Raw genomic sequence first — 13067 nt, forward strand, 5'->3', positions numbered from 1 at the left:
TGAAAGAAAGCACGAGTGTGCACATGCACCCGTGAGCAGGGTAGGGTCAGAGAGAGGAGGGAGAGACAATCCCAAAACGGGGGCTCAGTTTCATGACTGTGAGATCTTGACCTGAGCTGAAATCAAGAGTCGGATACTTAACACACTGAGCCACCCAAAGCACCCGACTTTTCCCTCCCTTCCTTCCTTCCTTCCTTCCTTCCTTCCTTCCTTCCTTCCTTCCTTCCTTTCAGCTTAGGGGGCAAGTGAGAGAGAGATGGAGAGAGAATACCATGAGGGGCACAGAGATTGAGAGGGAGGGAGGGAGGGAGGGAAGGAGAGAGAGAGAGAGAGAGAGAAAAGCAGGGCTCTCCTGAAGCTGGGCTCAAGCTCATCCAGTGCAGGACTTGAACTCGTGAACCATGAGATCATGACCTGAACCAAAGTCATATGCTTAACCCCCTGAGCCACCCAGGTGCCCGACTTTCTAACGTATTAAAGTTGGAGTATTAAAGACTGAAATCCAGCGTTTGATTATGTCTTAAGATGACAGTGTGGCAACGTTGGGCTGAATTGTTAAGTGACAGAAGTCTACTGATCATGTACTTTATGCCATCTACTTCACCTGTTTCACTGATTCCTGCCTGACCTTTTTAGGACTTGAACAGATTTCCTTGCCAATAACCACACATTTTTCCCTTTTTTAAAATTACTTTTTTTTTCTCTCTCTCTCTCTCAGAATTTATTGCAGAGTTCAGAACTATGCACAAACCTCTTCATTCACTTTTTCAGAGTTGTTCTTACTGTTGGATAATTTATTCTCTATTTATGTGTAACATTCATAGTTTTCTTCTCTGGGCTTTGTGAGTTCAAGCCCTGCATCGGGCTCTGTGCTGTCAGCTTGGAGCCTGGAGCCTGCTTTGGGTTCTGTGTCTCCTTCTTTCTCTGCCCCTCCCCCACTTGTGCTGTGTCTCTCTGTGTCTCTCAAAAATAAGTAAATGTAAAAATAAAAAAAAATTAAATTATTATTTTATTATAATTGTATTCCCTGTCTAATTAGCACTTTTAACAATTACTGTTTTTTTGCTTAACGAAAAGCTTAATGTTTGTATAAAATCTTCCTAAGAAGGATAAACCTGAGTAGCGTCCGGCATAGCGGCAGGACCAAAATAAAAGTGATTGATGCCATTGTTGATGAGTTGCAGATACGACACACTTTTCTCTGGCATGCAGGCCGCTGTGTTATGCCCTGTTTTAGAACTTCTTTTCAAATTTTATTGCCCTTTTTTCCCACCTAACTCACACTCTCTAAACATTTTAGGTACAGAATGTATTTTTGTATCAATATACAAAAGGCACGTTCTCCTCCTTGCCTCTTTGTTGTGCTTGTGTTTTTGAAATTGTTATTAGTCTTTTCTCTTGTTCGCTTCCCTGATATATTTTACAAGCACTGGTCCGGTAACCAGCATGTGTTGGCTGCCCTTGTGAGCCAGGCACTCTGCCCTGTTGTTTGGTGACCTCTCTGAGGAGGAGTCAGCGTGGCAGGAGCCCAGTGTCAGTGAATTGTCCTCGGTACATGAGGAACAGGAGTGGACTTGTGGGTGGCTTACAGCGTTTTACTTGTGAACACCATAGGGAAATGAATGTAACAAAAATAAACTTGAGACCTTTTGATTCCCAGGCAGTTTTATGGAAGTCTTTGTTGAGATTACACCAGAAGGCACTCTCGTTCCTCCCTAACTTGGTCACTGAAGATAATTTTCATTGAGTTTTCTTCTGGGAAGCCTGGAGGCCCAAAGAAAAAATCATAACGGAAGCAGGAGGTGTCCCTTGTGGTGCCCGGGTTATTGCACTTTTTTGGACTTCTACACTTATTTTTGCTTTAGCCCCTTTCTGATGAAAACTTTCAGGAAGTTACTTCATGAGACAGTATTCTTGTGGAACCCTGAGAAGTTTACCAAATAGTCAGGTGGTCAGAAATAGGAAAACCAATATGATAGGATATGGTGGCCTCTCCTCTCTGGGGTGTGAACCACACTGGGGTTTTTGACGAGTGTATTTTTACATGGGCGCCTTGTGGGGACGGTGGAGCTGCTGGGTTGCTGCCTTCTTCCCCCCAGTCCCAGCCCTTCTCTCTCTCATTAGCTGTGATGCTTCTGTTACAGCCCACATGGCTAAGCTTTGCAAGATCTGTGGTTAGTGTCCTCAGTACGGAAAAGTCATGTATTTTTATTCAGGTAGAATTCACATAAGACAAAATTCACCATTTTAAAGTGTTCAGTCGTTGTCTTCTAGTACATTCACGTTGTTGTGCAATCATTACCGATCGCTGTCCGATTCCAGAACTTTTATCACCCCAAAAAGAAACCCAGTACCCACATTAAGCAGCCACTCACCATTCCCTTCTCTTCCCTTCCCCTGACAGCCACTAATCTGCTTCTTGTCTGTATGGATTTTTAAATTCTGAGCATTACATGTAAATGGAATCATGCAGTATGTGGCTTTTGTGGCTGCTTTCATTCACTTAACATGTTTTCAAGGTCCATCCATACTGTAGCAGGTATCAGCACTACAGTCCCTTTCTGACTGAATGATTTTCTGTCGTAAGGATAGACCACATTTTGTTTGTCCGTTCATCTGCTGATGAACATTTGGGGGACGTTTTCACTTTTTTGGCTATTATGATAGTGCTGCTGTGCATATTTAAATTTTAGTTTGAACATCTGTTCTCAGTTCTCTTGGGTATATAACAAAGAGTAGATATGCTGGTTCAGATGGTAATTCTGTGTTTAATTTTTTGAGGAACCAAAAAGATAACATGCAAAGCACTAAAAATAGTAATAATGAAAATCTTTTTGGACCATGGACCATGATATCAAGATATCATATTTCCTTGTTCTACATTAGAAAACCTTTTTTTCTTTAGAGTCAAGGCAGAACTGGGTTTAAATCTCAGCCCCTCAACTAACTAGCTGTGACCTTGGGCAAGTAATTTAACCTTTTTAAGCCTATTTTTCACCTAGAGTATGCAGGTAAGTAATTGCTGCCGCATGATTACGGTAAACATTCACTGAGACGGCAGTATACAGAAAGTGCTTTTTTAAGCACAGTGCCTGGTGTGAAGTAATCCACATATACTGTAATAATTATTTTAGGATGATACATAGTCAACAAAGCCTGATTGCTATGCACTGCCACAAAGAGATGGCTGTGTACTTTGGTTGTACCGAAGAGGTGAATGACCCAAAAGAAAGTATCTTAAACTTTGCTGTTTTATATTATCTTGGGCATAGATGTTTTGCAGCTTTACTTTTAGATTAATGCATTGTCTGTTCTCAAAATTTATAACATCTCTATCTTCAGAGGTGGAAGGACCTGTTGCAGAGAAGTGACTTTTTTTTAAAGTTTAATTTGATCACTGCTTGGTTACTTCATGTATGAACCACTTCCTGGCTCTACTCACAGGGAGGCCAGAAGATTGCTAGTGACTTGCCTTACCTCAGTGCATAGGGATTTCATGAAACTTTTTACTGAATTAGTAGCTAACTAAACAAAAATTATTTTTTATTAAAAAAACTTGAATATCTTATGAACAGATCATTCAGAGATTACCACTTGTAATATTTTGATAGATGCTTCTTAAACTCATGTACTAATGTACTATTTTTAAAAATATTATATAATAATCCTGCCAGAAATGTTGCGTACTTACTATTTAGGAACATCTTCCCAATGCATGAAATAGTTTTCTGCTACTTAAAATCGAATATTATTCCAATTTATGGATAGAACATAATTTATCCATTTTCCTGCTGGAAATTCATGTCGTTTCTAGTCTTTTCACTGTTATAAACGTTGCTGTGATGAGTATCTTTGTAGCAAAATCTTTGTGCACATCCATGATAATTACTTTGGGCTAAATTCCTAGATAAATATATATATTTTTTAGGTGAGAGGGTTTATGAATTTTTTAAAACTTTCGATCAGTTCAGCATTTAATAAGTGTCCACTGCTCTGTGTTGCAGAGCTGCAGTCTTTATGTCTCTAGTCACAGTTGCATTGACTTTAGTATATAGGGCACCACTTTGATTTCTAGTACCGACGTTTGTCACTGTATATGTCTTTCACTTAAAACCTACCATGCAGGTGAAAGTCCCTTTTATCCCTGGAGCTCGGTGTCAGTGCAGCATAGGAAGCAGTTTTATTAGTCAGATCGTCAGGGTTTGAACCTGGCTCTGCCTCTCCCTAGCCAGTATAGCAGACACCTCGCACAGCATTTCAGCGCACTGATCCTCACCTCTTATTCCATGTTTTTCTACAGTCTTATTTGGATTAGTTGGTCTGGTTTGGCAAAGTGTATTTGTCTGTTCCTCCCACAGGGCTTCTTTTCTGTGGCCACTCGAGACTATTGAAGGATGATGGATAAAAATGCTTTTCTGTCTTCCCTTGGTCATGGTTCTGAGATACATTCACAAGGCTTCTTAGAAAAAACTGCGGATCAAATACTGGTCAGAAACATCTATTGCTTGTAGTGGTGCCCAATTTGATAATGAATCCTTGCACTGACTCTCCCTCCCTATCTGATTCCCCATGTCCTTAATTCCTGCTCCCTGGGATCACATTCCAAAATACACCGCCTGTCTATAAACCTTTGTCTTGCCCTTTACTTTCAATGGAACTCCAAGACATGGACAGGTAGCTTCTCTTTGAGTCACAGTTTTCTCGTGTATCTACATTTAGAGAGGGTGGTTTCTACCTCACATGATTCATTCACCAAATACACTGAAACATGACTGTGTGCCAGGTGCTGTTCTGGGCGTGGGAATATATCAGAGAGCAAGACAAACAAGGACCCTACCTTCATAGAGTGTATATTCCGGTGAAGGAGACCAAGAAGTAAACAAAGAAGGATTTCAAATAGTGAAAAATGCTATAAAATAAATAAAACAGGATGATGTGCTCCAGAGCAATATATGAGTTATAAGAGAAAGCCAGTCTGAGGAGATGCTATTTGAAATGGGGACTGAATGATGAGGATACACTGGACTTGGGAAGAACATTTTGGGTAGAGGGAGTAGCAGCTGTAAAGGTCCTGAGGTGCAAGTGTCAGGAGTGAGGTAGTACACATAAAGTGCTGTGTATAGTACTTTGCTCTTAGTAAGCGCTCAATACATGTTGGATAGAATTAGTAGTAAGATTTGATCAAGGAGACAGCCTGTCATTAACTACACAGCAGTATGTGGCCAGTTTTGTCTCATGAATTGACAAAAAGTGACTTTGTAAAATAAGCAGATAGTTGTACAGGATGTGAACAGTTATGTGGTATATTTTTCTTTATTGATATGGTGAAGTACATTGAGTTGCTTTGCATTCCTGGTATACCACTTGGTTCTGATGTTTTATCCTTTTTCTGTGTAGCTGAATTCAGTTTGCTGACATTTTGTTGAGAATTTTGCATCTCTGTTCCTGAGATATCGTCTTTTGTTTTAATGTGTGTCTGGTTTTGGTATCAGTGTAATGTTTTCATAAAATGAATTCGGAACTGTTCTGTCCTCTTTTTTGTGGTGGAAGAATTTGTGCAGAATTGGTACTCTTTTTTTCTTAAATACTTGATAGAATTTTCCAGTGAAGCCATCAGGTCTGGAGTTTTCTTTGTTGGAAGACTTTTAACTAAGAAATTAAATTTCTTCATTTCTGTAGTTCTATAGAACTATTCAAGTTACCCAATTCTTTTTTGAGTGAGCTTTGGTAGATTGTATCTTTCAAGAAATTTGTCGATTTCATCTAAGTTGTCAAATAAAGGGACAAAATATCATTTCTACTATTCTCTTATTTTTTAAAAAATTATTTGTGCTAAAAAGTACATACATGAAATTTACTATTCTAAACATTTTTAGGTGTACAGTCCACTGACATTATGTACATTTTACAATGTTGTGCAACTTCTTATCATCCTATTAATGTCTAAGGGATCTGTAGTGATGCCCTCTCCTTCATTCCTGGTATTGGTACTTGTGTCTCCTTTTTTTTTTTTTTTCTTTTCTGATTAGTCTTCCTAGAGTTGTATCAATTTCATTGATCTCAAAGAATCACTTTTAGTTTTATTGATTTTTTTCTCTGTTACATTTTGGTTTTCTATTTCATTGACCTGCCCATGTATTATTTCTTTTGATCTACTTGCTTAGGGTTTAATTTGCTCTTCTTTTTCCTTTTTTTTTTTTTTTAAGTTTGTAGCCTATATCATTATTTGAGAACTTTCTCTTCCTGTATAAGCATTTAATGCTATAAATTTCCCTCTAAACACCTCTTTATTTTCAGGCCACAAATTTTGCTTGATTGTACTTTCACTTTTCATTGTCGTTAACATATATTCTAATTTTCCTTGTGACTCCCCTCTTTGACCTAGATACTATATATGTTATTTTCTAATTTGGGGGAGATTTTCCATCCATCTTTGTGTTGTTTTTTTATTTCATTTCATTTCATTTCATTTCAGAGAGGAAGAGAAAGGGAGAGGGTCAGAGGAAAAGAGAGAATGATAAGCAGAATGTTAAGAGAATGTCCATGCTCACTCTGGAGCCCCATGTGGGGCTCGATCCCATGACCCAAGACACTCAACTGAGCCTCCCATTCGCCCCCTGTTATTTTCTAGTTTAATTCTCTTATAGTTGGAGAACATACTTTGTATGATTTTAATTTCTTTATATTTATTGAGGTGAGTTTTATGACCTGGAACATGATCTTTCTTGGGGAATGTTCTAAATGCACTCGAAAAAAAAATGTAATTTGCTGTTGTTGGGTGGAGTGTTCAATAAAAGTGACTCAGGTCAAATTGGTCGATGCTGTTTTTCAAGTCTTATGTATTTTCACTGATTGCCATAAGAGCATATTGCAGACCGCATAGCTTAAACAACAGAAATTTATATTCTCACAAGTTGAGAGGCTGGAAGTCCAAGCTCAAGGTGTTGGCGAGTTTGGTTTTTCCTGAGGCCTTCCTCCGGGGCTTGTAGGTGGCTGTTTCCCTGTGGGTTCACATGGTCTTTCTTTGTATGTGTGCATCCCTGGTGTCTGGTCCCGACTTTTATGGCTTCTTTTATACCTCTTTAAAGGCCTTGTTTCCACATAGAGTCACATTGAGGGTTGGGGTATATGAATTTTGGGGGGACACAATTCAGTCCGTAACACTGATTTTGTCTTTTATTATCGATAGCAAGAGAGCAGTGCTGAAGCATCCAACCTGGGATTTATCTGTTGCTGTTTTCAGTTCTGTCAGTTTTTGTTGTATGTATTTTGAGGTTCTTCTCAGCTTTCAAATTCTGTGATTCACTGTGTGCGCCTCCCCCCCCCCACGTTTTATTATGAAGATTTTCAAACATGCTTAAATGTTGAAAGAATGGTACAGTTAACACGATGGACCTACCAACTTAGATTCTACAACATTTTCTTGTATTTGCTTTATCACATATCCATCCCTCTGTTTATTTCATCAGTCTATCTTATTTTTGTATGTATTTCAAAGTAAGTTGTAGCATTGTATCTCTAAACGCACTAAACACTCTTAAACATGTCATTAATTTGAATTTAATAATTGTTTAAAGTTCTTTTGGGGGGGATTAAAATTTTCATATAGTGAAATGTACACATCGTGAGTTGGTTGTACATCTTGCTGTCCATAGTCCTATGGTGTGGGATTTCTGGGACATTTGTATATTGTTGCTTTGTGCATAGATTTTGGGATCCTGATTTTGCTCATCTTAAGAGGAGGACTTACAGATAGAGTTACCTGATTTAAGTTATCAGATTTGTATTTTTAGGGGTTTGTTTAGGCCAGAATTAAAATGATTGTATAAGTAGGATCAGTTAATTCAGTAAGTATTTTATTTATTTTTGTCTTGATGTTTAATTCTTGTAAAATATACATAACATAAAATCAACATCTCAGCCATTTTTAAGGGTACAGTTCTGTGGCATTAAGTACATTCACATTGTTGTTGTGCATCTATCTCTAGAACTCTTTTCATGTTGTAAAACTGAAACTCTGTAACCATTGAACAACTCCCTATTCCTCCCTCCCCCACCACCTGGCAACCACCATTCTACATCCTGTTTCTATGAGTTTGACTAGTTAGGTACTTCATATAAGTGGAGTTATATGGTATTTATCTTTTTGTCTCTGGCTTATTTCACTCAGCATAATGTGTGAAAGGTTGTCCCTCTTGTAGCTTGTGTCAGAATTTCCTTCCTTTTCAAGAGGGAATACTATTCTGTTAAATGTGTAGAACACATTTTGTTTATCCACTTATCCATCGATGGACACTGGGTGGCTTCCACCAGTATTTATTGAGCACCTCTTATACATCAGTCACCTTTCATTAAACAGACATTTGTTGACTGCCTTAATGGGCCAGGGCTTGTTCCAGGCAAGGGGGATACTGCAGCAGTGAATATATCAAAGTTGCTGCCTTGAAGAAATAACACACAAAGAAACCTATTTCTTGATTCTAAGTTGCATTTTTCATATTTTAGTGTTTCTAAAACTGGGTGAATTTTATAATTGATGCCATCTTAGAATTTTGTAAGGCAGTGTTTCTTTTTTAGTGACACCTAAAATAATGGTTTATCTTACAGTTTGAATCATAGATTTGATGAATCACTGTTTAATAAGTCAGTTGTTGATAAGTGCTATGAAAAAAATAATCCAGAACAAAGGGGATAGAACGTTAGTTACATGGGGTATTCACAGATAAGGTGACATTTGAGCAAAGCACATGTTCAGTTCAGTTGATTTTTTTTTTTTCTTCAAAGTGAGACTTCCTGAAGGATGCAGTGTGCTGGTTCACATTCTGCTGCAAACTTCATACCTAACTGTGTGACTGCTAGCAGTTCGTGGACTGGTTACTTTGGGTAGCATTGGTGTAGAGGGTAAAGCGCTGGCCAAGTGGGGATAGGGATGGGGGTTTGGGAATATTCTCAAGATGGGCCTAGGTCTTGTACACATAGGAAAGGCAAGGATGTTGGAATTTCCTTCCTTCCTTTCTCTCTCTCTCTTCTCTTTCTTTCTTTCATTCATTCATTCATTCATTCGTTCATTTATTTATTTCGAGGTAGGGGGCAGAGGGAGAGAGAGAGAATCCCAAGCAGGCTCTGTGCTGTCAGTGCAGAATCTGACATAGGGTTTGATCCCATGAATTGTGAGATCATGACCTACCTGAGCCAAAATCAAGAGTTGGACGCCCAATGACTGAGCCCCCCAGGAGCCCTGGGATTTTCCATCTTAGTAACTGGCAGCAGTTTCCAGTTGCTCAGAACAAAAACGTTGACTTCTCCATTTTGCCCGTACTTTACACCCAGTCAGCCAGCAAATCTTGCCTGCTGTGCCTTCAGAGCATATCCTAGCTCTACCAGTCTTACCACCCCTACCTAAACCACCATGGTGCAGGCCATCCTCACCCCTTCCTGCATTATCGTGATAGCCTCCTAAATGGTCTCCTTTCTTCTACACTTGCCTTCCCATAATCTCTTCTCAATATAGCCACCAAAATGATCCTTTGAAAACATGACTGATAATGTTATTCCTCTCCTTAAATCCCCCCAAATATCCTGTCACTCCTAGAGGAAAGGTTAAAGTCCTTATGCTGGCTTACAGGGCTCTGCACTGTCCACTACCCTATTTCTTTGACCTTATATCCTGCCTGTCTGCCTTTTGCTTCTTTTGCTCTCAGCTGCCTTTGGCATCCTTACTGCTGCTTAATCGTACTGAGCATGTTCCTGTCTCAAAGCTTGCTGTTTCTCTGCCAGAAATACAGTTCCCCAGATACCTGCAAGGCCCACTTCCTCAGGTCCCTGCTCAAATGTCACCATATCAGAAGGGCCTTTGAATCACCTTATGTAAGACAACACCCCTCTTTCCCATCAGTACTGTGCTTTCCCCTAAATCAGGATAGGTTAGGTCATGCTGCGGTGGCAAACAACTGCAAAATATTGGGTACCTTGTCGTTTTAATGACAAGTTTTGTTTCTCACTGAAGGTACTCCTCTGTCGCCTGGGAGGTCTGCTCCACACTGTCTTCACTCTGGGATCTGTCTCCTAGCCTAGCTGCCATCTTGAGCACTGGCAGAGGGAAACACCATTCACTGCTCTTCAAGTATCTCCACAGGAGTGACATCTATCACGTTTACTTGGCCAAAGCAAGTCATGTTGTCATACCTAACTTCAGCTAGGGGCAGGTATGAGTGGCTAAGCAGTCTTATCATGTATCTGGAAAGAGACCAGGAAATCCATGGTGGGTAACACCACCACACTTTTTATCCTGCTTCATTTTTCTATAGCATTTGTTTCCCTCTGACACAATACATAATCACCTAGCTTTGTGTATTTTCTTTTTTCTCCTGTCTAGGCCACAAAGGAGTGGGACTTGGTCCATCATTAATTACTGCACCCCAGGGTGTAGGATCATGTATGTTTATAAGAGGTGCTTATTAATTTTAGGGCATGGTTGAAATAATCAGAGGTCATCATTTATTTCTTCACTTGGTGACATGTGAGTCAAGTCAGGAGTGTGGAACAGGGAGGTTTGAGGAGAGGGGAGGAGGTCATATGAAAATGAGAAGTTGGAGAAAAGCAGTAGATTGCTGGTTGGTGGAGAGCGTCCACTGAGGTTTGAGACCGTGGACCTGCAGGGAAATGTTGCAGCTCAGCCGTACGATTTCCGCCAGTAACATCAAGCTGCTCCTGAGCTGGCAAGGTAGGGGCAGGAATGACTGTCAGGCCCATTTCATGAGGATAGGTGGAAACCCAAGTTGAAGAAGGAAACAGGATCCTCGCTGCCCCTTCAAGGGTGCAACTCTGTCACCCCTACTCCGTCTTCTGCCCTGTCAGAAAGATGACAGAGCTTCCCTGGGGCAGAGGAAGCCCTTTCTCCTGGGTGGTGAGAGTGTGGTGGCAAGAGCCGTCTCCCCTCTCTGCATTCTTCGTTTCACTTGCTCCTCATATGCTTTTAAGGTAGATTCTCTTCCCTTCATTTTGTAGGTGAGCAGATAAAAGCTTAAATGGCTCAGGATAGAATTTAGGTTGGTCATGCTCATAGCCACAGTGCTCTTTCGTACTTTTGAGATGCTAGGCAATGAGGAACTCTCAATTTTTAGATTCCCTGGAGCTTTGATTGCAGCTGGGTCACGAAGACAGCACGTAGCTCCTTTTACTAATGGTTCCAATTCAGATGTGTGCAAGACCTTACCAGAAAGGAAACAGTTGGTCTATTTTTATATGCTTAAATGGGTGCAATAACCACATTACCAACTGTAACTAGTAGATTCACTCCCAGGAATTTCTCATGAATACAGTTAAAGTATATTTGACACAATCTGAGAATGTTGCCATCGGTGATACTTTCCCTTGGCCTTACCTGTTGATGATCTGAACATTTCATACGTCCAAGGAGCTGTGACAGGCTGTACCTGGAAACAAGGGTGCAGAGTGGGGAAAAGCCCCTGAGGGTAAAATGGTTCACTGGGGCTGATGGAGGAAGTGGCCATTGAGCTGTAACTTGAAGGCTGTATAAGACTCAGACGCGGCTCTCAGATGAGAAACTGACTTGGGCCCCGGTAGTACCCATGGGGGAAAATCTCAGCATGCCACTGTAGTCAGCAATGGCAGCACTTTTAACTGCCCTTTAAATTTTTTAAATAAATGTTGATGTGAACCCCATGCATGCTCGGAGCTAACTGGTCAATTTAATAGAAGACATCCTCCTCTATTTCTTCACACTTCGGTGACTGTTTTCTTAATGGTGGAAGTTACTGGCTGTAAACTTGGTTTGGTCTCATGTAAGAGCCAAACAACAGTGAACCCCTGCCAGCAAATTCCACGTGTTTTTCCGGTGCCCTTTGATCACTTACCTCTGCAGGTACAGGTTTTGAAAATACATGTTAATAAGAACTAAATTCCAGAGTTTGCAAACTTGGTCTTCATTGTAATAGAAGTGAATTCTCTTACTTTTTACCCAGGTAGTTTTTTAAATCTTAGAATCAATCATTCTGAAAGAAGTTTTCTTTCTCCTAGATAAGGCCCCTCTGTCCAAGGGTCTTTTGCTGGTCCCCAGTGCCCTGTCCCTCTTGCTGGCCCTCCTCCTACCGCACTGTCAGAGGTTCTTCGTGTATGACCTCCAAGCCATCAAGGATGACTTCCAGGTGAGCTCTGTTCTATTGGTCCGCGGGAGGAGAGGAGACAGAACTTTTTCTTGACTTGCTGTTTCTTTTCTGCTATTCTTAGTCCCTTGAAGCCTCTAAATTTTTAACAAATGATTATTTATTAATATTCTATTAGCAAGTAAATTTTCTAGTTTTATATTGCTATTTTCAGGAAAGCAGATTATAATGAAGCAGTTGCAGTATATCCTTTTACTACTAGGCATGTCCCTTCTCACTTCTTACTCATGGAAATGCAATTTACAATTTCAAAAGAAAAAACAATGTTAAATCTGGGTTTTTTAAATCATTAGTATGCATTCTTAACATTTTTGGAAACATTTTCATACTTAACATTTCAAAATTTTATATTCAACGTTTGAGTATTGATCAGATGATTGAAGCTCTTCCAGGTCTAACAGATTGTGAATCTATGAATTACTTTTATAGTGGTGGTTATATCAAGTAGGAAATTTCCCTTGGGTTTTTGCTTCTGGGAAGAGCAGAACTCTATGGCTTTTGAGATTTATGGGCTGGTCTCATTGAAAATGCTGCTGCTGGCTCTTGTGTGTGAGTCGGGAGTGTGAAAGGGACGTTCTCGCACCAGTTCCAATGGAGGAGCTTTCCCCATACCACCAGGCAATTCTTGGACACCAATTAGGTGTCCTCTAATTCAGCCAGCTCCTGATACTGGCTGCAGATAGTGTCGTATCTCACGGGTTAAGGATTCAGTCCCACAAGGCTGCCTCCTCCTCCTCCACCATGCAAAGCCCAGATTGTTACCTGTGCTTCTGACCAAGTGGCAACAGATTAGGGGTTACCATGATCTCCCCTTTGGACACCAGATGCCAGTTGCAAGTCTAAATTGTTACTAGTACTTAAGACTGGCTGGCTTTAAATCAG

The 13067-nt window shown here is 40.3% G+C and overlaps 1 protein-coding gene across 8 annotated transcripts in view; it reads left to right on the top strand.

The window, feature by feature from the left end:
• The window catches only part of UBAC2 (UBA domain containing 2), a 251911-nt gene that overhangs the window by 99148 nt on the left and 139696 nt on the right, over nucleotides 1–13067 (top strand). For all 8 annotated transcript variants that reach the window (XM_027065152.2, XM_053217413.1, XM_053217420.1 and 5 more), the window contains one exon: nucleotides 12040–12167. In XM_027065152.2, the coding sequence (XP_026920953.1) occupies nucleotides 12040–12167 (128 nt within the window). The remainder of the gene's footprint in view (nucleotides 1–12039; nucleotides 12168–13067) is intronic.

Source organism: Acinonyx jubatus, chromosome A1 (genome assembly GCF_027475565.1).
Source record: "Acinonyx jubatus isolate Ajub_Pintada_27869175 chromosome A1, VMU_Ajub_asm_v1.0, whole genome shotgun sequence".
Lineage (NCBI taxonomy): Eukaryota > Metazoa > Chordata > Mammalia > Carnivora > Felidae > Acinonyx > Acinonyx jubatus.